The 25,208-nt window shown below is 40.9% G+C and overlaps 1 protein-coding gene across 1 annotated transcript in view; it reads right to left on the bottom strand.

The window, feature by feature from the left end:
* The window catches only part of Abca13 (ATP binding cassette subfamily A member 13), a 403,635-nt gene that overhangs the window by 663 nt on the left and 377,764 nt on the right, over window positions 1–25,208 (bottom strand). The window contains exons 59-60 of the mRNA XM_051164717.1: window positions 2,749–2,854; window positions 555–692 (exon numbers count right to left, since the gene is read on the bottom strand). Coding sequence (XP_051020674.1) covers window positions 555–692; window positions 2,749–2,854 — 244 coding nt within the window. The remainder of the gene's footprint in view (window positions 1–554; window positions 693–2,748; window positions 2,855–25,208) is intronic.

The following is a 25,208-nucleotide window of genomic DNA, read 5'->3' as shown; positions in this document are numbered from 1 at the left end:
CAGTGGTTGGAGAAAGAAAATGAAGTAGGGAGGCATGGTGTAATTATATTTTTAATTACAAATAAGATAAAAATTTAAAAGGCAGGCATCATGCCCTTACACCACCCTTGCCTTTAGCACCACACACCACTGAGCAGTCAGCTGTACAAATAAGGAAGGACTAACGCCTTATTATCACCCAGGATGTCTCAATAGTTCAATTCCTTGTAGTTGCAGTAAGTTTCCATTTCTGGTATTCTCTACTCATTTTCCTGAGTCGAATCCTTCATTTGGGGTTGAATTAAGTTAGAAAAGGGTAAACTTAACAGAAGGGATGGCCCAGTGTTTCCAATGAGCAAATTCAAGGTCTGTGCACTGAACAAAGCACATGGGCTAGACAAGCCTCCTAACCATTGCCATCTTTAGTAGACTTTTGGAAGATCGAGTAAGGTTAATCAAAATAGGCAGTATGCTGAAGAAGCAATCTAACACACTTTCAAGTCTGCCGGATAAGGCCCAATAGTTACATTTAAGAGCAGCATGCTGTGTTGGTCAGGCTGTCTGAGGTGGCTTACCTGCTCCAGGCTGGTCTGGCTGATGGAGTAATACCTGATATTCAGGAGGTGCCTGTTGTTCTCTAGAACACTGAACAAATCAGCTAAGCACTCCCAACTCTTTTGCACATGATATTCCATTAAATTAAGGCGCTGTCCCTAAAAGTCAAAGTCAGAAAAATACAAGGAGTAAAGATTGGAAACCATTGAGCAAACTTAATTACACTACATTTTGTTGTAAATAAATTCAAGCGCGTTTTTTTCCAGCCACACGTTGTGAGGCTCGTAGGTAGTGTAGGGAGTTCCCAATGGATGGCTGCTTATTGCTGTAGTTCATCCTGAAGCCTATTAGACAAGTGGCATTCCTTTGAAGTGAGATTACGCCCTGCCCCACTCTGTCCCACCATGTCATAAGCACTAGGGGACACTTTAATGGCCAGAGGCTGCCTACACATACTCCAGAAAGAGGGCGGTGAATATGGCGTAATGGAAATATCTGAGAGTTCCTTAAACTTCTCAAGCCTCATGGGATTCTTAGGTTCCAGATGTCTTCTCCATTAGCTGAGAAACTCTCGGCAAGTCATTTACTCACCCTGATTCTTATTTTTGTGCTTTCCCATGGAGATAATGACATTTTTTACTGTGTCTTTTAGAATGGTACTGGAACACAAATGATAGTGTCTCACAGGTTATTTGTTAAAATGGATAAAGGCTACTAGATATTATGATGCATAAGAACAGCCATTATCTAAAAGAATTATAAGCCAGACTGAAGAGATGGTTCAGTGGTTAAGGCCACTGACTGCTCTTCCAGAAGACTGTATTCAATTTCTTTTTTTTTTTTTTTTTTTGCACTTTTTAAAATTGAAAAATAAAACCATTCATATTGCACTCAATTTCTAACACTCACATGGGCGCTCATAATAGTCTATAACTCCAGTTCTAGAAGAACTAATGCCCTTGCCTGGTTTCCAGAAATGGGGGTACTGTAGGCACATGGTGAACAGACATTCACATAGGCAAAACATCTATACATATCAAATAAAAATAAATAAACCTCAAAAGATTATAAGCAAGGGTGGTGCTCCCACCAGTAAGCCTAGTGCCTGAGGGGCAGAGGTAGGAGATTTGGCTCAAATTCCAGTCTAACCGTAGCTAGATGGTGAGCTTCAGACTAGTCAGGCTATGCAGCAAGCTTATGCAAAACAAACAAGCTAACAAATACGAATGATAAAAGAGAAAGAACTACTCTTGAGTGCTTTAAAAACTTCAATGTGTAGAAGAATGACATAGATACTTTGTCAGAAGGCCAGTTTTGATTCAGTTGGTTGGAGTGTGCAGTTCTGTATGCCTAAAGGATATCCCCTATTGAAGAAGTTACTGGCCCATGCACCATACTTGGTCACATCAACTTCAAAGATTATGGTTCCAAGCATATAATTCTTTTCATTAAGCAATATGGAAATTTCCAAGCTTATATAATGTGAAAATTACCAAGCTTATAAATGCCATCGCAAACACATAAAAGAAATTGTCTTCTGCAGTCCTCTACCCCAAAGAAATGAGCTATTCAATGGAGCTGTGAGAATGCTAAGAGGGGAGCAAATGCAATCATGGTCCCACAAGCAGCTCAACAGTAGTCAAGCAATGTCTGCCAAACTATTTTGGTAGCAAGACATGGCCAATAATTCACAAAGAGGCAAAACTATAGCAGGTTCCATGTTTTGGCAGTATGAAATAAAACAAAAAAAAATCAGCTAATATATATCTAATATGCTTTTGGCTAAAACCAGTTACATGGGCTATTAGCATCATCTCTCTACACAGCTGTTTCATCCCACTGGAGGGAGGATGAACTCATAGGCCAAGAAACTTAGAAAAGTCACAAGGCTCAGGAAACAGCAAGTTAGAAAAACTCATTAAAGACTCCCACCCAAGGATAATACCTGGGGCAAGGTAACTGTCTCCATTGAAGTGGCCTGAAAGTGATGCAGAGAATACCAGGAGTGCAGTTCGGGTGACTGGTCACTCATCCTGGAGCTGGTTATTCAGTGACACCGCCACCTTTGAGTAACTCACACTCCTGTAGGTAACCCCAATAAGCTCACTGGTTCACTAAGCCAGGCCTAAGTGTTATCTTTTCTTGGCATCAGTGCCTTATCTGGAATGAATAGATATCTATTGGTGAGTTCTCTAGGAAAGCCACACAACTTACCTTAAACTGGATTCCTGGGAAATGGAGCTTTAAGCAGTCAGAAACTGCATTAGCTTGACTTCCTTCCTTGTGCAGCCAAATTTTGACTGTATAACCATCACCAAACCTGGGTCAAAGAAAAATATGAGGAGCATTACAAATGTATTATATATTGACTTACAAGATGAGATTTGATACCCTATGAGCATATACAGTGGGAGGAGGTCCCCCTCAGTCACAGTCATAGAGGAGGGGAGTAAGGGGAAAATGGGAGGGAGGGAAGAATGGGAGGATACAAGGGATGGGATAACAATTGAGATGTAATATGAATAAATTAATAATATATATAAGAAAATAAAACAATAAGGCAATTTGTACAGATGTAGAGAAAGTTAGTAACTCCTTTAAATTGCTAGGGTATTTGGATTCTCAAACATAGAATGTAGAGAGGTTAACTATAAGTCCATTACTCAGTTGCTGCCCTTTGTTTACATTGACAGAGACATTGGCTTAACTTTAAAAACAAATCAGCAAATCCAGAAATTGGTACATAGTCAGTCAAAGAGCTAAGATGAAAATGCAAATTGGAAAAGCAGAGTGCTGAGTTAGCGAAAGCCAGGGGTTGCCCTGGAGACCAGCCTGGGAAGCACATTTCTGGGTTTGTTGCTCCAAGGCCTGAGGTGATTAAAATGTGGCTGGGAGAAGATGAAAAGGAATACAAATGCAACTTAAGGATGTTTTTGTCTGTTACGTAAAAGCCTTTTCCAGGTTTACTTAGGCCTCCGAGGAGAATTTCTAAAAGCCCCAGAAGCCTCCATCTCAGAGATACTGTCCCTCCTTTGCAGAGCTGGGCATGTCACTTCACTGTTGCCTCAGCAACAGCAGTAAGTGTAGAATCAGGCTAATCTCACACAGTCATCTTCAGGAAGATAGTCAGCTTTCAAAACCTTTGTATTTTTAATAACTATTTTTAATCTTGGAGAATTTTCTTCATATTAACTGCAGTTCTCCCAGACCCCTACACACACCAACTTCATTCTCTCTCTCTCTCTCTCTCTCTCTCTCTCTCTCTCTCTCTCTCTCTCTCTCTCTCTCTCTCTCTCTCTCTCTCTCTCCCTCCCTTCCTCCCTCCCCTCCTTGCCTCTCTCTCTGTCTCTAGTAACCCACTGAATCTAATTTATGTTGACAATATAGTCCTGGGTATGGAGCCAGACGCTAGAGCTTTGTCTAAGAGAAAACAGATATTCCCTGATCCAGAAGTCATCCTCTGTAGATCTCATTTAGGGGTAGAGGCTCAGAAACTCCTGTCTCCTCCACAATAAAACATTGACTGTCTTGATTTGTGCAGGGCTTGCGAGGGCAATCATGGGTGCAGCGAGTTCATGAGTGCCGTTGTCTGCTCATGTTCAGAAGATGCTCTTTCACTCAAGCCTTTCTTTCCTTTTTTGTGGGTCCCTGAGCTTTGGGGAGTTTGACAAAGATGTCCCATTTGTGGCCGAGCACTCCACTGGTCCATATTTGTGGCACTTTAGTGAGTTTCTTCATTGATCACGGTACAATGCACAAAAAATCTTCTTTGATGTGTTTTGAGAGATGCACTAATCCATTAGCATGAGACTTATTTCGAAGACAATTTAATATTATGCCACTTAGTAGAATACTAGCCATCCGTTGCCTCCAGAGCCAGGGAGCTCCCTAATCATGGTTTCATAACTAGGAACTCATCTTGTTTTGTTTTGTTTCCTCCTGCTGCAGACCTTAAATCCAACAAGAAAATAGTTGTTTGGCCTTAAACATTCTTGCCATTATTTGCACCCCTAGGCATATCTTGCCTTGCTGGACATTAATGTAGTTCATAGGGTTCACAATTGGGTATGTCTGTTAATAACTTTGTTCCTCAGTAGCCTGTGAAGCACTTTCCAGTGTTATGAAATCTAACCAGAAGGGAGAAAGCTTCCTGGTCAGCACCAACTTGATTTCTCCATAACACATGACCATGATCAGCAAAAGGTCTTACCATTAAATTCTGATGGTCAAGCAAAGGCAATGGTCTGCATCGTTCGGGGGGTGGGGTCGGAGGGGGGTCGGAACTGTGTCTTATGCTATAACCTAATCCCAGGAGTTGGGAATAAAACAGCATCTCAGTAGAATTCTGATCAGTAAAACCAGAAACCTAAATGGACCATAATTAAAGTATCATTGCTTTATAAGATTTTTTATTATTATCATTGTGGGGGAGACAGTGGGTGAGTGACACATGTCATGGCTCATCTTTTGAAATCAGAGGTCAACTGTGAAGTAACTCCTCTCCTTTTATGTAGGTCTCAGGGACCAAACTTGGGTTGGCAGATTTGCACAGCACCTTTACTCACTAATGTATGTTGACAGTCTAGTTATTGAAATTTGTATCTGTTTTGTGTACTGGAGTATCAGTTTCAAGTACAGAACATGGTATCCAACAGTATGGAGCATAGTACTTAGTGCTCAAAAACCTAAGTAGCTTGAAGAATTTTTTAAAAAGGGCAAAGTCCAGTTTGTATGGTCCTTGTTTCCCCTCAAAGCATCACTAAAGGAAAATGTATATTTAGGTAAATTTCCCTAAATTAAGCTGACGATAATGCATTTATGCTTTTATACCTTGAGTCCATGTGGTAAGGACAGATGGCTTAAGATTACAATAATTTGTTAGAGAGACACAGATTACACTTGTGAGTATCCTCTGAGATGTGTGTCCAGGGTTCTGTCCTCTTGTCTGCTGCCTTGGCTTCAGACATATATTGTTAAAATGACAGGATCCATTTGAGACCATCCAACTGGGTACTTGTCTGTCTTCTCTAAGAATGGAGTAGGTAGACCCCAAACTATGAATTGGAGATACTTTATCAGTCAGTTAAGGGGAAAGCAGATTGTCATGTGGGATTAAGATGAAATAAATTTGAGTCCTTGATCACAGCAGAATGATAAGCTAAAGCCACTACATCCATTGCAGTTGTGAAAATAAGTGCAGAATTTTTGTAGTTAAGGCAGGAATAATCCCTACTGCCAACAGTCAATAGGAGGTCTCTGCCTCCAGATCCTTTTAGATCTCCAGGGACTCTTGTGAAAGTAGCTTGGGGGGGGGGGGGGCATTCCCTGTTGGAGCTGAGAGTCAGGCTCTGAATTCTTAGTGTCCTCTTCCTCCTCAGAATTCTGAATTCCACATTGAAAACCTGCTGAAGCCTGAGAATTTGTTGAGGGAAAATTTGTTAAGAACCATCTGGGACCGTAACCTCTGATCACTAACTACATCCAGCATATAAAGAAAGTTTTATCAAAAAGCTATCATCAGTGCTGCTTGCTATGGTGGTCTTTATAGGCCACTCTCTGCTGCTTTTCTGGCATGTTTATATGCTTGGGGCTCTGGCTGTCAAAAGTGGGCCATTTATAGAATTAGAGTTTTGTTTCTTTAGTGGCCATTATTGCTATGTTAACAGCAGTCTGCTGATTGTCCTCAGGCTTGAGTTTTCCACCCATCAGCGAGCTCTGTGGTGAGTGGGAAGCTTTGCACCTGGAACCCCAACCACCACCACTACTGACCACAGCTTTAATCCTTTCTTGCTGATGGCTTCTAGTTTATACATGGCAAAGATGCCAGAATGCATTGATAAAAAACACATGGACCTATACACAGATGAATTCCCTAACACTCCTTTTCAGGCAGCTCTGGAAACCATACACTAATATACTAAGTCCACACAAGGGATCCCTATCAATAGCTATTCTGCTCCATAGGAGGGTGAGTAAGAGGCTAAACTGATGATTGACACTAACTGCTCAACACTGTCTTCATCAAAATTCCAAAGTGGGTGGACACTCCCATGCTTCATGCAAGAAAGGCACAAGCCCAAATGGTTGAAGAAGACTTCCCCAAGGTCAAGAGATAGGTCAGTGGAGCTTTGAAGCATCTCTGTGGAGTAGGCTCCCATCTGTAACTGGGCAAAGCACTGAGTCCTAGTGGTGGGGTGCTGAGTGGCAATATGTTCTTAGCCACTCTCATACCATTATGAAGAGCTTGAGACAAAGATGATGGATCCTGACAGCCAGCATTCCTCCTACAAAATGCATGACCCTGAAAAGCTGGGTGAAACTTCCAAGCCCAGCTGTCTCCTCTCAAGATGAGGCTAAGGAGAGACACTGCCTCATAAGGTTGTTGGAGGACAGAATTAATTCATCCTTGTGAGTCATTTGGAACAGCTTTTGGCACCATGTAAATAAGTAAATAAAGAAAGAACATAATTTCGGCTCTGTGCAGAATTTTGCCTGAATGCAACGTCGCTCTATTTGATATTGAGAAGCCCACAGTTTATTTGGGAAAGTTCCATGAATGCTGACAAGATAATGCAAACACCAAATGTAAACTGGTGTGTGCAGGGGGAAGGGAGTAGTAGAAAGATGACATCATGGCTGCTCTCGTCACTAGTACAGTTTGCAGCCTTCATAGGTATACTTTGTTAATGTATTTTGAAAAATTCATACTAAATCCAAAAAAGTTTTAATAAATTCTCTATAAGTACCTATGCATATTCATATTTTAAATTCTTTCAAAGTTACATTTTATTTGAAGTAACACACTAGCTTTTTAGGAAAAAAATTTTAGAAGAAAAAAACATTTAGTTTTTCAGAAAAAAAAAGATTTCAAGAGAATATATCTCTCTAATAGGTAGGTAATGTCTATGACTTTCTCCAGATTAGACAGCAATACATATAATTATGAAAGCATGCATACATATTTAACAATTAAGAAAATCTTTGTAAATTGTTAAATTAATTTGTGACATACATAACTTAGGTATTTAGCTTAGGTTTACTTTCTCATTTCTGCCTTGGTGTACCAATGATCTAAATTCCTCAGAATACTTATTCAAGTACCAAACTATTTCAAAGACGAAAAGGTTTCAGCATAGGCAGCGAGTCACGTGACTACTATGCACTTGTTGACCCAATACTTCAAGATTTCCCAGCATGCTCTCATTGGTGTAGCACCAATCACATAAAGAAGTGTGCAGCAGTATCTGCAGGCAAAGGCTGAGTGTAAAAATACTTTGGGATACATTTCTTTTTCATTGTAATATGTGTAATAACGACTAAAACAGAAGCACAAGTACCACAGGAACAGAACAGAACAGCACACACAGCCAGACACTAATGAGCACAGTGGGTAAGCAGGTACTGACGCTGAACCGGCCCCTCACATTACAGCTGAAGCCCCGACTTTTACAATTCTTAGCTCCAGACTCCACTTCTAAAAATGTTTTACCCTAAATTGAAACTAAGCAGCTCATGAGAAGATGTTTGTTTTATTGCCAACCGTTAACAGACACCCACAAAGAATTTTAAATGAGAAAAAATGCTTATTATAATATGAATTCTAAAATGGAAAATTATAGACTCAGTAGAATATCAATTGTGCAAACATATTTATAACATCCTCAAATGAAATGCCAGGATACTATTTGAACATTCTATGACTGTTAGTTATTGTTCACCTACTTCTGGACGCAAACTAGAGAGCTCATACCACCATCATAATTATAAAGAAGTACAGATTGTGTCTAGAAGTACAAAAGAAGCATTCTGATATACCAAATTCTGCAAGTGCATTGCCATTCTGGTTTTTAAATATACCTTTTTAAACTTGCAAGCATAAAACTTCTAGGCATAGGAACTAATACTTGAGTTAAAAAATAATAACTATAAAATAATAACTATAAAAGTGTAATACTCTTTTTATATTTCTCTTTATACACAATTGAATCCCATCATTTGATTCATAAGGAATCTAAACATGCACACATACACACGAGCGTGTGCACACACACGTACACACACATTGATATGTTATCTCCAATAAACAATTGGAATATGAAGTATCTTTCTCAAATGATGTTTTCCTATTCATGAGAGAATAAAAGCACAGAGAGCATAGAGGGACATGATCCTGAGTTCTTACAGGAGCTTCCATCCATCATGTGTATCATAGTATTCCCCTGGGATACAGGAGCAAAATGCTTCAGAACAATTCATCCGCTCTGCCACTTCCTTGTCTCACTTTACTACCTCCAACTCACTCATGGCTTGGCGCCCAAAATGCCGGCGCCCAATGATCTCCCTTCAGCAGCTTGTTTGTAATTGTCTCTAGAATGCATAAAGCAAGGGCAAGAAGACAGAGTAGAGAGTGACTCTATGGAAAGGTGGCCGAATGTTGGGTGGGTAACAAATCCAAATGTGGCTATGTGGGATAAGGTTGGTATATCTTCATAGAAACTCCCTCATCATTATCTCAGTCCTCTGTGACTCTTTGTGGAAGTCTGAATGAGAGTGGCCCCCATGGGCACGTATGTTTGCATACTGAGTCCCGAGTTGGTGAACTATTTTGGAAAGGATTATGAGATGTGGCCTTGTTGGAGAGGTGTGCCACTTGGCTCCAAAAGTCCATGACAGGCCAAGAGTCTCTTTCTCCTGCTTGAGGATCACGTGACAGCTCTCAGCTTCAGTTCCAGCACCATGCCTGTATGCCTTATCATGATGGCTCACCCTTGGAAACTGTAAGCAAGCCCACAAACTAATGCTTTCTTTTGTAAGTTGCCTTGGCCCTGGTGTCTCTTAACAGCAATGGAACAGTAGCTAAGGCAGTCCTCTTCTAGAAAGACAAGGAACCAGTAGAGAGGACAGAATATAGTTCTGTCTTTATCTGTCCTGAGTAAGGTACCAAGCACATGTTGTTTCATTCAGTCCCTCAGGATTTTATATACTGCTGTCTCTAGCTCTGTAACACAAACATGGAATGGAATCAGATTTGTTGCTAAAGAACTTGTTTAGCTCACACAGCTCAAAGGAAAAGAAAGTCTCTCAATTTCAATGTCCATAAGTTCAACTAAAGACCCCAGTTTACAGCAGGATGTCTTCTAATGCCTAGCACACTTCCGTTCTTTAAATGACCACTGTGACAACAGGATGTTCGTTTAATTCCTCATAGCCACCTGTGCACTATTGCCCACAGCTGGAACATTTTCTTCATAAGATGAACAGTTTGAGGGTCATTCCTGTTATCACTCGTCTCATTTTCTGCAGGGCTGGGACTGACTAGGTCTCACTCCACAGCATATCATTGCATCTTAAGTGTCTTTGTTATTCAGCCTTTCTTAAGTTGCGCTTAGAGAACTTCCCAATAGTCACAAATGCCAATAAGAACAATTGCGAAGGTTATATAGCCAAGATGTTAACATAAAAGAGCCCCTGACAATTATCAAATAATAAGGAAACAAAACAGAATAGTGTTGTCCAGGTGGCACAGGATTCCATCTGGGGGAGAAATTGTCTTTGAAAAGAGCCTCACAAAGCTTCTGAACTCAAAGATAAAGAGACATAAGTAGACAACAGGGCTTCTCAATAAAAGAAAGCTTTTAGTCACACTAGCACATGTCTCAAAGAAAATTCTTCTTAGCATCTAGGAAATAGTGACCATAAGACCTGACAGGCATACCATAAGGGACAGAAGAGCTGTTTTGGTTCCGTTTCACAGGGTCTCAGTTCATCATGGCAGAGTGAGCCTGCCAGAGCAACTCATGGTTGGAGTATTCTATGGTGGAAACTATTCATATCACACCATACCAGAAAGCAGAACACAGAACCAGGGCCAGGCAAAAGCATCAGAGCCTCACCCGGAGTCATCTACTTCTGCCTGGTAGGCCCTACCTCCTAAAGACTTCACAGCTTCCCCATTGGCATCTTCAACTGAGGAGCAAGCACTCAAACTATAAGCTTGGAGAAGACTGCAAATCTAAGGCACAACAGAGCTACCTTCTGGTTATTCAACTAAGCATAGATCTAGAATCAGAGTTTGGGCTAATAGTGCCTCCAAGAAAGGTCAACAGAATCATGGTTTCCAGGCTCAGGAAGCTATGTTAGTTTCAAGATGAAAAGTTTTTGACTCAAACGTTAACTATCTAAGGAATAAGCAACTACTTTGTGATTGGATTTAAGATGTATTCCACAAGATGAAACCCATACCTTGGACCATTACCGGGCCAAGAATCTATGGCTAGACAAGTCATAGGACCTGGGGGGAGAACCTCCTACTATTAATATACTAAATGGAGATCGTATTAAACCAATTGCTAAAAATGTTTCATTGTATACATAGATCAATACCTTTCCCAGTGCTCATCATAGAAACTTCTATGTGCAGTAGATGGTAGTTATAACACAGAGACCCACAACTGGCCAAGGTGCAGAGAATACGAAACAGCAGAACATTCTGCACTAAACAAAACATATATCCTACACCCACTCCTCCAAAAACTCAGGGACTATGGCAGAAAATAAAGCATTGAGCGTAAGAGCTAGCAGCAGTGTGTGTCCACAAGAAAACAGTGTCTTTTGGGCACAGAGGGACAACCGCATATAGGAACCCATAGTAGTTGTTACCAGCATACACAAAACTTATGCAATAAACAGGACAAATCCTTAATGAAGATGGGAATTGGGTGCAAAATTTCACTCCAGCCCATTGGGTTATTGGCAATTGTTAGCTTCCAGGAGACAGCGGGTTGTCTTTAAGAGTGTAGCCCTGGGTAAGCCAACTGTCATCAGGGGGAGATTAGACAGAACAAATGGGTCTTGATTGGTTAAGAATAAAAAAGGAAAAAAGACAGAAAGTTGGGTAGGTAGGAAAGATGGAGCATATCTGGGAAAAGCTGGGAATGGAAAATGACTATGACAAAAATACTTTGTATGGGATTTTAAAAAAAACTAATAAGAATATTTTTAAATAAAAATGTTTTGTAAAACATAAAAAAAATATTAAAACGTCAAACTTGGGCTAGGGAAATTGATCATTTGCTTAATGCATACAGGACTTCGGTGTGATCTCTACTATAACAAACAATCAAAAGAGCAAAATCTCTCCGTTGCCTGTGGGCTTTCCAGATGGCTGCTGCCTTCCGCTGGCTTTTCACTTAGAGTTTCCTTCATGCTACTCTCAGCAGGTCTCTTCCTTCGCCCACCCAGTCTGTGATCAACAAAACTTACCTTGGACTCAGAATAAGAATGCCCTTGCAATATTCCTTCCCTGCCATTGTCCCTAACATCCTGCACATGCCTTAGTATCTGATAAAGCACAGAATGCGGAGAAGTCCTTGTTAGGATTTAGTACATTATAATGGAAACAATATTTCCTTCTTCATTAAACAGAAAAAGTGCAATTCACTTTGTTTTCTTTCTCTTTTTCAAAGCGACCAAAGGAGATAATTTGAAAACATGATGTCACAGCAAAGTCAACAGGACAGAAAAGGAAGTGACCTCATTTCCAGTAAAATGCAGCTTTTGTCCACTTTGTGATGACCTTGGCCTTTTTGCTTTTAGGATGGGGAGGTGATAGCCAAATGACTCTGTCTCTCTCTGGCACCTTGTGTTTTGTTGTAGTGGTAATCTCTGAACCATTTCCTTCACTTTAGAGGCACTCCAGAATCGTAATAGATAAAGAGATACCTTTAAAGTTGACACTTTCTTGATCTTGACAAGAAAGAGAAAGCTTTCACTTGAAAACAGAAAGTTGGCATGGAACACAATGAGGACACATGATGTTGAAATTCTGACATCATGATGTCATTTCAGCAACCGTTGGTGACTAGAAGAATCCGTAAGTTACTAAAGCACTATTTTAGTAACTGGTCTAGTGCCATTCAACAGAAAACCCCATAGTGACGTAATAAACAACCAAGCAGGAGCTGACGTGATATGACCATTCTTCAGATAGCTTTCATAACCTTATTGACTCACAGTAGGACACCACAGGCCCTTAGATCAAGATGTCACCCAGCAGCTCACTTTCTTAAAGCAAATGGACCAAATCCCTGATTGTCAAACCACAAGCTTCTGTGCTCTGAGTTCTGAGAAGATGAGGAGTTAAGAAACGTATTTACATCAAGTCCTTTCACAACAGACACCAGAACTGGCCATCAAACAATTCTCACAGCCATCTCCACAGAGGCACCTGAACTCAAAGAAGTCATAGCCTTGCAAACTTTCATCATAACAGAAAAGCTATAGTGATCTACTTTCTGGCTTGGTGTGTGATGCCCACTGAGAATCACGGAGCTTTTTTTTTCTACTTAATTTTTTTATTAATTTATTCTTGTTACATCTCAATGGTTATCCCATCCCTTGTATCCTCCCATTCTTCTCTCCCTCCCATTTTCCCCTTATTCCCCTCCCCTATGACTGTTCCTGAGGGGGATTACCTCCCCCTGTATATGCTCATAGGGTATCAAGTCTCTTCTTGGTAACCTGCTGTCCTTCCTCTGAGTGCCACCAGGTCTACCCCTCCAGGGGACATGGTCAAATATGAGGCACCAGAGTACGTGAGAAAGTCATATCCCACTCTCCACTCAACTGTAGGGTAAGACCTAAGAAGAATATGACATCACTGAGGTGTGGAGCCTTCAGAGCCAGCATACATACCTGCACAGCCACCATCTGTGTGGAGATGGAAGCTACAACGGACTGCCATCTCCTGCAAGAGGGCAATGTTCTCCAGTAGGTTTGGAGGCCAGGCACTTTATTCTGCTTTTCTGTGATTTTTGAGCTTGTGTTAGGACATGGTCTTTTTAGGAGATTGGCTTAGGCCACTTTTTGAGCTCAGTTTCCGATGTTTTGTTGCTTCATAACTTTCATAACTTATGAGAGTCTATACAAACAATACAATCACTTCTAGAAATGGTGCAATAAAAAATGAATACTTGTCTAAGCATACAGGAATTGCCTTAAAGAGTAATCTTGCCCCTATTGATGAAGAAATGCTCTGATAAGGCAGACGCTGGGTAAGCCGTTAGCCCATGTGCAGTGGGAGGTTTCCTATTGGTGTGAAGATAAATACTATATCATCTGACAGAAAGGACACATGTTGGGCCAGGTGGATTAAAAAGCCCAGAGCTCTCCAATTACTTCCTCCTTCCACCCTACATTAAAAAAATTGTAACAAATTCCCCAACTCACAAAGTTCTTAACCAGTCCAGCTTCTCAGCAGGGAGCACACACTCAAAGCATACCTCCCAGGCAAAAGAGACAGAGCAGGTCATGCAGACTACCCACACACCCGGAAAGGAACCCTAGAGACAGGAACCCTTGCATGGGCCCTCACAGATTCCAAAATTTCCCAAGAGAGAGATAAATGAGAGAGGTAGCTGAAGTATGGGGGTGAATTATGAAGAGGGTAATGTTTTCCAGCATTACTCAGGATCCCACCACATACCAAGTAAGACAGGTAAGCTACACAGACCAAAAGAAAAAAAAAATCAGATTCTGACTTGGTCGCATGAATATTTGATATGACCAACTCCTTGCAGTCCATGCAAATATTTATGTTGGAGCGATTCCTAAGATAAAAATCTGATTTTAAAAAATAAATGGCTCAGCACGTTATGTAATGCCATACAATCATACAACTATAACTTTCTAATGAATAAAATATGATAAACATGTTATTTGGGAGAAAACAGTGTCAAATGGCATTCCCCCAAAACCTGGCTTAATTATTTGATAGGCAAAGTCTCTTTGGGCATAGGTATGAGGCAAGTATAGATAGATGTTTTGGCATAGAGATAAACAGATTTCTCGCAGGACAGTATGAATAATCTGAGACTTATTCTCCAGGAAACTGCTGCATTTTTTCCAAAGTAACCATTTAAAAGGTGTGCAAATGGCCTTTGTACCAAAAGAAAGTGAAATAAACTAGCATTTCAAAACATCTGCAGTAGCCCACCACATTTGAAATATGAGCCACCACTTTCTTCATGCTTTCCATCTCAGGGAAAGAAATTCCACTTCATGTTAGTGTATCCAAGTATTCAGGCCCTTTCATGACTGGATCCTAAGACTCTTTTCCAAGAGAGGGAAGATAAAGCATTTATTGCCTTGCCCCTACCTCTTAGTAAGTGACCACAAGCTGCTGCTAAGTACAACTGAGAGGTGAAAGCTTTGCTTGTCTACCCAGCTCTCCTTCATACAATAGATAGTTTGAATGATACAAGAGATGTTGAAAATCTGGAGACTACCATTGACCTTACCACAGGCCAATGCGAAGATTGCACCATATGAAAAACAAGCAGAGAACATCTGAGCCAGCAGCCCTCCATCTTCAATGAGCACAAAGCATGTAAAGCAGGAGTGTTACTCTAGGAGACTCAGGGCATCCCTGCCAGTCCTGCTTAAAGAGAAACATCCCAGATATTTTGCCTTGAAAGAAAGACATGGCATGACAGTTGCTCATCTTCTACAAAGAACAGACTTCATTTCAACAGTGTATATAAAAGTTCCGAGAAGGTGATCTCAACAACAGTGGGAGCTATGGTGATAGGCAAGTGGAAGACTGATATCCTATCAGAAAAATAAGATAATGATAAGCTGTCTGGTTTTCCAGAGAGAACCCACGGATGCAAGTAGGACGGAATCTCTCTCTGACCAGGACAATCGTGAGGAGTCATCCAGGGAAACAGCCCTTCAATTTGATGGGCTTCATCTTTAATTTCTGTCCAGAGCATTGCTGAAAATGATAGAGCAGTTACTGGGCAATCAGTGAATCATGACTGATGTGAATAAGTAGAACAAAAAAGCAGATAAACTCAAAAGTAACTGGAGATGAAGTCCCAGCACCTATGTGAGGCTGTTAAAAGGCTGCCTGCTATTCCAGCTCTGTAAGATCCGATGCCTTCTCCTGCCCTCTGTACATAGCTACATACACTCACTCACACAATTAAAAAGATAAGAAATTGTAATGACTTACATTCAGAATTTTAGACTCGCCAAGATAGGAAAGATGTTTTCCTCAAGGTTGCCAAATACAAAGAGCCAAAACACTATGAATGTAACATTTATATAATTCCTGAAAGTTTTGTGGTTCTCCTTGCTGTATGTAGTTTATTTTATATATGTGTAATAATATAAATATACATATGAACAATAAAAATATTTTTAAAAAGATAAGATAATGTTATTTTAAAAGATGACATATAGATGTCAATATCCATGTAAAATTATTTAGGAGCATCAGTTATAGAAAAATAGAAATTCAGATTATACTTCACACACCAGGATAGCTAAAATTTTAAACAATCAGAACATAACAGGTAACAATGAAAATAGAGAGAGATGAAAAATATTAATAGTAACTAGAGTTCAAAATGATGCCTTCCATCTGAAGAATACTTCGGCTTCAGGAATCCAAATATGGCCCAGAAGTCTCACCTCAAGCCACATAACAAACACTACAACACATGTTCATACAAAAACCCACATAGGAAGACGTACAGCAAAATTATTCCGAAGAGTGAGACGCTGGTGAATGTGTGCATCATTCAACCATGAGATGAAATGAATGGTGCATGCTCTGTCGTGGATGAACCCTAACATAAAAGAATGCCTTCTGCATATATCACACACATATGGTTCCAAATTCATATTCAGTTTGGTGTAGCTACTTCCTGAGAATAGAAACATTACTTCCTGGGGGGGGAGGAAGAAGGATCGTGATGTTTATGAAGCCAAAGAAAGAAGATTCACAGAGGCCTTCCCCAAGGTTATACAAGCAGTAAAGCTTTGCTGGATGGAGGAGATCCTCAGGCCAGCTAAGCTATCTGAAAGCTACATAGGGAGTTTCAGGAACCCAGCTTTTGTGTGTTGTCACTATGCTGGCCTCAGGTTTCTGGTAAAGCAGCAGTCTTTGAGTGCCCCTGCTTCTATAAATTAAGGGCTTACCTATACTCCTATAAGAAACACAATAAACTCACTGATACGTCCACTTAGACTTGGGAGTGATATTTTCCTAATATTAGGGGCAAATAGGTCTCTGTTCTCGCATCTCCAGAAAATGTCATCTAAGCATCAAGAAAAAAAAAAAACTCTGGCTGCTCTGCACACTCATACCCGCTGGACAAGTGAGCAATCACTGGGATTCCTAAGCCCACTGCATATTTCTGCAGCACTGTTCCCAAGAAGGCGGATAGATTAGAGGTCCTAGGACGTTCTCCCTCCCTCCCTCTCTCTGTATGCTCAGCTCAGGCTTGGCTGGGTAGAGGTACTGGAGTCTTACATTCTTACCATGTACTTCCATTCTCCATACTCAACCCAGCAGCACAGGTGACATCTCTTAGCACCTCCTGCCTCTAACGCATACTTTCGCTGCTCTTTATCCACATCTCATCCAGGCAAATGAGAGATGTTGGGGACTCTTATTCTCACAACACACTCCTGAACCCCTTGGCCCCAACAAAACTTAGCTGATGAGAACTCTAACAAATTCCTGCCTCCAGTGTATACTGCCCCCACTTTCTGCAGAAGTATAGACTTGAGGTCTAGGGATCCCCTGCCACTGCTATGCTTTCCCATTGCCTTATACACAACCTGTCCAAACAGGTTTGAGGTCTCCCACCTCCCGTGCACAGTCCCCTGCTCTGTGTTTCTACCTCTAGCGAACAATTTAAAGGTCTGAAGGATCAAAAGCCCCACAACCAACTTGTGTTCCCAGTCCCTAACTGTCCAGGCAGTTAAGAGGTCTCAGCAAAACCTACTATAATGCCTCTAAACATTTATATCCTGTGTACCCCAAACGGAAAAGCAAGAGGTTTGAACCCCACTGGAGCACAAGCACAACGCTATGTAAACTCACTAAGTTGCAAGTCAAAAGATTCCCCTTCCTAGCGCTCTCCAAAGAAACACGCAAATCCTGCCTCACGAGGTCAGAGGATGAGCAGTTCTGATCATTAAGCAAGGGCCTGCTGTACTGCACTGATAGCAGTTTGTTAGGAGAGACACTGTGTCCTCCACACAGTTTAACTGTGATCACCTCAGCTACTCCATTTACAAATCTACTCTAAGAGTTTCTATGGCTGAACTTCATGTAACACTGAGAGGAGCCAAGACTCACCAAACACGGGAGTACCAAGAACCAAGCTAAAACTCAACACAAGCCCACCTGAAACTCTCCACCAAAAAACGAACTCTTGATAGGCAACTCCCAACGGAGAGCTATAAGAAAAAATACCATGTCCAAAAAGTATCAGTTTCATTCATAGCAGTGGCTACCAATGAGAGTTATTCAGATGAAAGTGCAGAAAAATAATTCAAAATTGATCAAAATCACATTCAAACAGACACAAATAATGGCATGGATGAATTACAAAATTATATGAATAAAGGCCTGAATGAAAACCAAAATAACAGAAACAAACAAATGAATGAAATTAGGAAGTCAATGCTGGTTATCAAAGTAGTATTCATGAAGAGATAGAAACAAAAAAGAAAATGCAAACTGGGACAATACTGGAAATGAAATATTCAGTAGTAATTCTCACCAACAGAATTGATCATTTAAAAGACAGAATATTCTGGCTTGAAGATAAGGCAAAGAAAGTGAACCATTCACTTAAGGTCAATGATGAAGTTACAAACACACACACACACACACACACACACACACACACACACACACACATACACACAAACACAAACACACAAAGAGAGGGGGGGAGACGGGGGAAACAAGTATTTTTTGGATGTGAAAAATGGTGAATTTTGGGGTTTGTTTGTTGTTTGTCTTTTGATCCAATCAACTAATATGCATTTTATTTGGTAAGTTTAATCAATTGATATTTAGTGTTACCAAAAGATACATATCTATTGGAGGGATTATAATATATATGAATGAGAGGGGATCCAAGACAGCGGTACCAAACACACACCTTCTTTGACCAGCAGGACAGCAGTGACTTATTCAACAGCCTAAGGACCAATCTGAGAGCCACAAAACACTGGTATTGGTGACAACAGAAAGGTTCCAACTCCCTGCAGTCTAAACTGAACTCTGATCTTTCAGCAAAATTGACAACGGGACTTGATTAATTTTCTATAAATCCAAGAAAATTTCAATAGAGGCTGCCTACAGATGGAAGGGAATACTTTCCAGCTATTCATCTGCCAGAGGACTAAGATCTAGAAGACACCAAGAACTCAAAAATCTAAACATTAAGAAAACAAAAGTCTCAACCAAACATTGGTTTAGGGAACTGACGTTCTCAGAAGAAATACTAATGGCTAATCAATACTTTAAAATGTTCAAATATTATTAGCCATCTAAGGGAAAGGAAGAATAAAACTCTTGGAGATTCTGCCTTATTCCAGTCAGAATGGCCAATACAAAACAAAGCTGACCAACCAACATACAAAAGCAAATGATGGTGGAGATGTGAGAGAAGTGGAACCCCTATTCACTACTGTGGATATGTATATTGGCACAGTCCCTATGGAAAACAGTATGGAGCTTTCGCAAAAAGGCGCAATGGGAATTTCCATAGGACCCAGCTACACTGCTCATGGGCATGTTTGCTAGCCAGCCTGGGCCCTTCAACAACATGTCATCATGGATAGACTCAGCATCATGAGGCTTCACTCCTGTTTGAAGAGCTCTGGACTCTTACTGGTTGCTGTAGAAGGGCATGTCACTTTCTTTGGTGGTGTAGCCTCTAGGTAGGCAAGTTGCGAAGAAGAAGGAATGGGGCTAACAGGGTAATGGGGGGGGGGTAAATAAAAAATCACAACAAATTGCATATGTGTATACAACTATCAAAAAACTGAAAAAGAGACAAATGTATAGGGCCTGAAGTAAATATGTATTGGTGCAGGCTAGAAGGGAGAGCACAGATGGGTGAGAGCTGAAGCAATGGGACTTCTTTTTGCAGTAGTAAAACATTTTACAATTAACAAGTGGAGTGTGTTGGACATATCTGCCAACATATTGCAAACTTCTGAGATGCCTGTTTTACATTGGTGAGTTGTACAACATGGGAAGTGTATCTCAAGAAAATTTGGGCTTGGAGAGATGGCTCGGTGTTGAAGAAAACTGGCTGCTCTTGTAGAAGACTCACATTTAGTTCATAGTTCATAGTACCTTCATGGAGCTAACAGCCATTTGTAACTCCAGTCCAAGAAGATGTGATCGCATCTTGTGGCCTCCTCAGGCACTGCAATGAATGTCTCTCTCTCTCTCTCTCTCTCTCTCTCTCTCTCTCTCTCTCTCTCTCTCTCTCTCTCTCTCTCTCTCTCCCTCTCCTCTCTTTCTCTCCCTCTCTCCTCTCTCTCTCTCTCTCTCCTCTCTCTCTCTCTCTCTCTCTCTCTCTCTCTCTCTCTCTCTCTCTCTCTCTCTCTCTCACTCACACACACACACACACACACACACACACACACACACAGCCAAAAGTCTGACATAAAATAAAAATGAAAAATAAATCTCTTAAGGAAGAAAACTGCTAAATACAGATCAAAGGCATTTGCTAAAAAGCCATGAAAGATGGACACAAATTTATGGAATTGTTGCCAAATGTTTGAAGAATAGTAGACTGCAAATAGGACCCCGGTTCTTGCCCTCTGATACTCATAACTTTTTCAGGTAACTATGTGACATTCTCCCACTATGGGCACAATTCCCTGCTTCTCTAGGGCCTGATGCCATGACAGTGTTTTGTCTAACGGGAAGTAACAGGTGTGCTGTGACCAAAGGCCTGCTCTTCTTTTCCACACCGGCTGCCTGTTCTTGTAGTTCAAATTTCCTTGCTTCCAGAGCTTAATGAGAGGCAGGTGAGCAGAGCCACGTCCTAACTGTAACCTGCTTGGCCAGCCATCCTCAGGGAATGTGCAGCATTTCTGTACCAGGGTCTAATTGTCCACATTTTCTTTGTGTCTTTATTAAAATGGATCTCAAAATCAAAGTTTGTAAAATGTTTTTAAATTGTGAAAAAAAAAAAAAAAGAAAAGGTTAAGGATTCATGCAGCTGGTTCCATACAAATAAATTTGGGAACAATAGGTTGGACCCAGAGTAAGGACCTCTTTCCATCCCAATTTGGACTTACATCACCTGAACTATAGCTCTGACCTAATAGAAATGTATCTTCTGTGTCATGCTGCATTTTCCTGTGCTTTGACTATATTTCTAGTCAGGAATCACAACCATACAGTGCAGAGCTGGGGTTTTTGTGGCTGTATTGCTGTCTGCGTTGCACATTAATTCACGGCAGGCTGAGGTACAGCAACAGTAAATCCAGCTTTCCAGGAGAGGTGACAGCAGAATATTGCTAAGGCCGTGGTACCAATTAGGGCTGAGTCACACACCTGATGGTTCCTGTTAATGGAGACATCAAGTACAGACAGATGCAGTCTTGTTTCTAAAAGCAGCAAGTAACAGTGGCTAACACACTGATTTGAGAGAAAGCAAGCAGCATCCTGTCTAGAGAAAAACGGCATCTGAATAAAAGCATTTACTAAAGAGATTGATTATTGTTATTAATAGCCACTGTTCATTATGTCAGACAGAGACCATTGCTTGCAGGGCAGCCTCTGATCAATTCCTGTTTACAGTCCAGTCATTGCAACTCTGAAAGAAATCTCCTTAAGCAGAGGCTTGCCATAGACTGAGGATCATTCATTCATTCATTCACTCACTCACTCATTCATTCATGTCTTCAACATATACTTGGAGTCTATGTGACCTACCAAACTCTATCCAAAAACTACAGAGAGGTAAGCAAAAGTAAAAGCGTACCCCCGCAGTGTATGAACACAGACAGAAAACAACAGGTAAACAAATGAACACTATTTAATATATAGTCTGTCTAGGTCCTTGTGTGATTGACGGATAATCCAAAATGGCAGGAATGTTTTCAGGCTTAATGTCTGGAGTCTGGCTGCTTCATAGAGAGGGAAAAAAATGTGGTAGTCCTCTCAATAAACTTAATTTCTCAACATAGGTTCCTTAGGCCCTAGGAAGCTGCAGTGCATCCTAGGAAATGTAGTCTTTCTCTGGTAGTGGCTCTGCTCACTTCCAGGTTTTGCCACTCTGTAAATGGGTGGAAAGTATTACAGAAACTTCCCAGCAGAGAAGGAGAGCAGAGTACTAAAGGAGTGAGACCCAGGTTTTTCTTTTTCTTTTTTGTTTTGTTGACAAATTGTCTTTTTTTATTAACTCATTCATATTACATCTCAATAATTATCCCATCCCTTGTATCCTCCCATCCTCCTGCTTTCCCCCTACTCCCCTCCCCTATGACTGTGACTGAAGGGGACCTCCTCCCCCTGTATATGCTCATAAGGTATCAAGTCTCTTCTTGGTAGCCTGCTATCCTTCCTCTGAGTGCCACCAGGCATCCCCACCCAGGGGACGTGGTCAAATACGGGGCACCAGAGTTCGTGTAAAAATCAGTCCCCACTCTCCACTCAACTGTGTAGAATGTCCTGTCCATTGGTTAGATCTGGGTCAGGGTTCAATGTTTACTGCACGTATTGTCCTTGGCCGGTGCCATAATCTGAGCAGGACCCCTGGGCCCAGATCTGCCTGTCATAACGTTCTTCTTGTAGGATTCTAGGACCCTCTGGATCCTTCTATTCCCCATTCTCCCATGCTTCTCTCACCTAAAGCCCCAATAGGATATCTTCCCTTCTGTACCACTTTCCTGATATGTGAAGACTTTCATGGAACATGCCCCTTGGGCTACTGTCCAGATATAAGCGAGTGTATACCATGTGAGTCTTTCTGCTTCTGGGTTAACTCACTCATTGTGATCATTTCTAGTTCAATCAAGTGATACCACATGCTGGCGAGGATGTGGAGAGAGAGGAACACTCCTTCATTGCTGGTGGGAATGCAAACTAGTGCAACAACTTTGGAAATCTATCTGGCACTATCTCAGAAAACTGGGAATAGGACTTCCTCAAGACCCAGCTATTCCACTCCTTGGAATATACCCAGAAGAAGCTCCAGCACACAATAGGGACACATGCTCAACCATGTTCATAGTGGCCTTATTCATAATAGCCAGAACATGGAAATAGCCTAAGTGTCCCTCAGTAGAAGATTGGATAAAGAAACTGTGGTACATTTACACTATGGAATTCTACTCAGCTATTAAAAACAAAGAATTTCCAAAATTTGTAGACCCACGGTTTTCTTACGAATGAATTTTACAGTAGAGAATAGAAGCCCTGCTCCCTCTGATTGAGCAAGGCTAGTGTGTTTGCCTCATTTACTTTCTAAATAATATAAAATGTTTATTATTGTTCATATTGGATGAAAATAGTCACTTTTCATATATGTTAACAGTTTCAAATATATATTCTTTGAAATAGGAAATAAATAAACAATAAAAGATCTTACTATGAATCTATTGCCTAAAAGGAGTTACTCCTGTGTTCAAAAGCAAATAAGCTATTTTCTCAGGAAATGCACCAGGAAGGAAATACCACAAGGGTATCTCATGACTAGCATGGCTTTGTGCCCATGGCATTGTTCGAAGCAAGGCTCTGCTTTACATATTCTTTATCTTTATGCACACACGTGTGTACACACAAAGTCCCTTAAGAATATGAAAGTGATATGAAAAGAAATACACGGTCAAGAGCCTGAGATTTAAAATCGCCTCTTTCAGTAGCAACTGTGTTTTCAGGAACTGCTTTGCTCTTTTGGCCCATTGTTCTCTGTTATAACAATAATTGTTTATACAATAAGGATTAGTTGGGCTAACACATGTGAAACACTTAGTGGCTAACCTATGGCACTGCAGGGTTCTGTGGCTCTGATCTCACTTGAATCCAGCGTAAGCCCTGGCTCAAAGCTCTGATAAACTAAGAAGCATTTTGTACCCAGCCTTTGTGGTTTCCCTTCCTGCTGTAAGAGGAAGAATCCATAAGTGACTCTTAACAGCCCTTCTTCATTACAAATCGTGCCAGAAGCTCAGCAAAGCCATGTCCAGTACCTAGAATCCATCTCTCCTCGCATGCCCATTTCTCTAACACCATCAGTATCTTCTCATTGCTCATGTTTCCAGGCCTCTTCTTTCCTTAATCACAACCGGTCTGATGTAATGCTGTCTTGTCTTAACTGCCTCCTATTCAGCACTCTTTCGTCCGTGTTTTGTCAACAGCAACTTAAGTTCATTGTATTTCGCGACCAACTAGAGGACAGAAATAGCTGTGACGGCTATTTTTTCATGACCAGCCCTTTATCATTGCCTCTGCTTGTTCCCCCATTTTAACCCTAGAATTATAGCTTCCCATTTGGAGAATTGATCTAAACATTACCCTGGAGTGAGTGCCACACCAATCAAGTTCTATACCATTTACAGTCAAGCCGTTAAGAACACGGCTCGTGCTGTATTTTCTTGTGCCTCTCTCTGATGCCCATGTGGTGTAGATGCCTCCTTGCCAATGAAGCCACTCATACTGGCCCTTCCATAAGTCAATCTATGGGCATTCTTGCCTTTCTTCACGCTTACCTCACGTGCGCAGAAGCTTTTTCATTTCCATTGTCTGTCCACTCCATATACGATATGGCTCGTTCACCCCTCAACCTCCAGCAATGCACAAATGTGCAATGGTATTTCCTGACTTAAAGTGACGTGCATTTCACAGCATGATGCTCCCCAATCTCTTAGAGCCTTGTCATGGGATATCATGTGTCTGGTAACACACTATAGTCTTTGGGGTTTTCTTGTTGTTGTTGTTGTTAGCAGAAATCATGCCATCGTCTCTGATAAATGTCTATTAATTCAGAAGAACCACAGCAAGTGTGAGTCCTCAGTCAAAATTTTCATACACGTAAGCTGTCATGGGCCTCTGTCATTTCATTTTCCATCTTCATTGTGGCTGAAAAGCAGTCTGCTTATTTTTTAAGGAAAACCACTGAGAAATAAAAGTACTGTGTTCCCCTTTGGTAAAGTGACAACTCCAGGTGACATTTCTCATAATCTGAATTTCAAAGAATAAAGGTGTCCCACCAGAATACCCAGCATGAGAAAGGCATGGGGGTGTGAATGTCTTCCCAGGTGGTTAGCTTAGAACAACTTAATTTTGTTCATGCAACACGATGTTATGAAAACAAAAATTATATAAGGAATGAATCAGTTGCTATAAAATGCATTGAGGATGCAAAGCTAAGTGTTTCTTCCTTAATAAAACTATTTCTAGTAAAGAGAGTTAATTGTGGATTAGCTGAGCAACTGAATTATATGATGCATTAAGCCAAAGGAAAACACTTGAGGGTTGCATTCCATAGTGCATGAGTGCATAGCTCCCCATCAGAGCACAGGCAATGTGTCTGCTCCTGTAGCAACTTCCGCTGCCATCTGTGAAATTAACATAAGCATCTCGTATGATCTGCTTCACTTTTAAATGAGACAGTTCGTTATTTGGTGATGGAGTCTTAATCTGAGCTTTTATGTTTATAGTAAGGTTTTATAGAAGTATTAAATCAAAGTCACCACGATGGAGCATACGGTGTCACATAAGGTGATGTATTAATTCGCAGCTTCTCAGACAGTCAGAGCTTGTGAGCTCAAAGAGCAGCACCATTCTTCTTAGTTTTGAAAAGAAAAATCCACCAACACCTTTGTAGAAGACTGTATTT

This window comes from Acomys russatus, chromosome 22 (assembly GCF_903995435.1).
Source record: "Acomys russatus chromosome 22, mAcoRus1.1, whole genome shotgun sequence".
NCBI classification, from domain to species: domain Eukaryota; kingdom Metazoa; phylum Chordata; class Mammalia; order Rodentia; family Muridae; genus Acomys; species Acomys russatus.
This window is presented reverse-complemented; position numbering and strand designations above follow the sequence as displayed.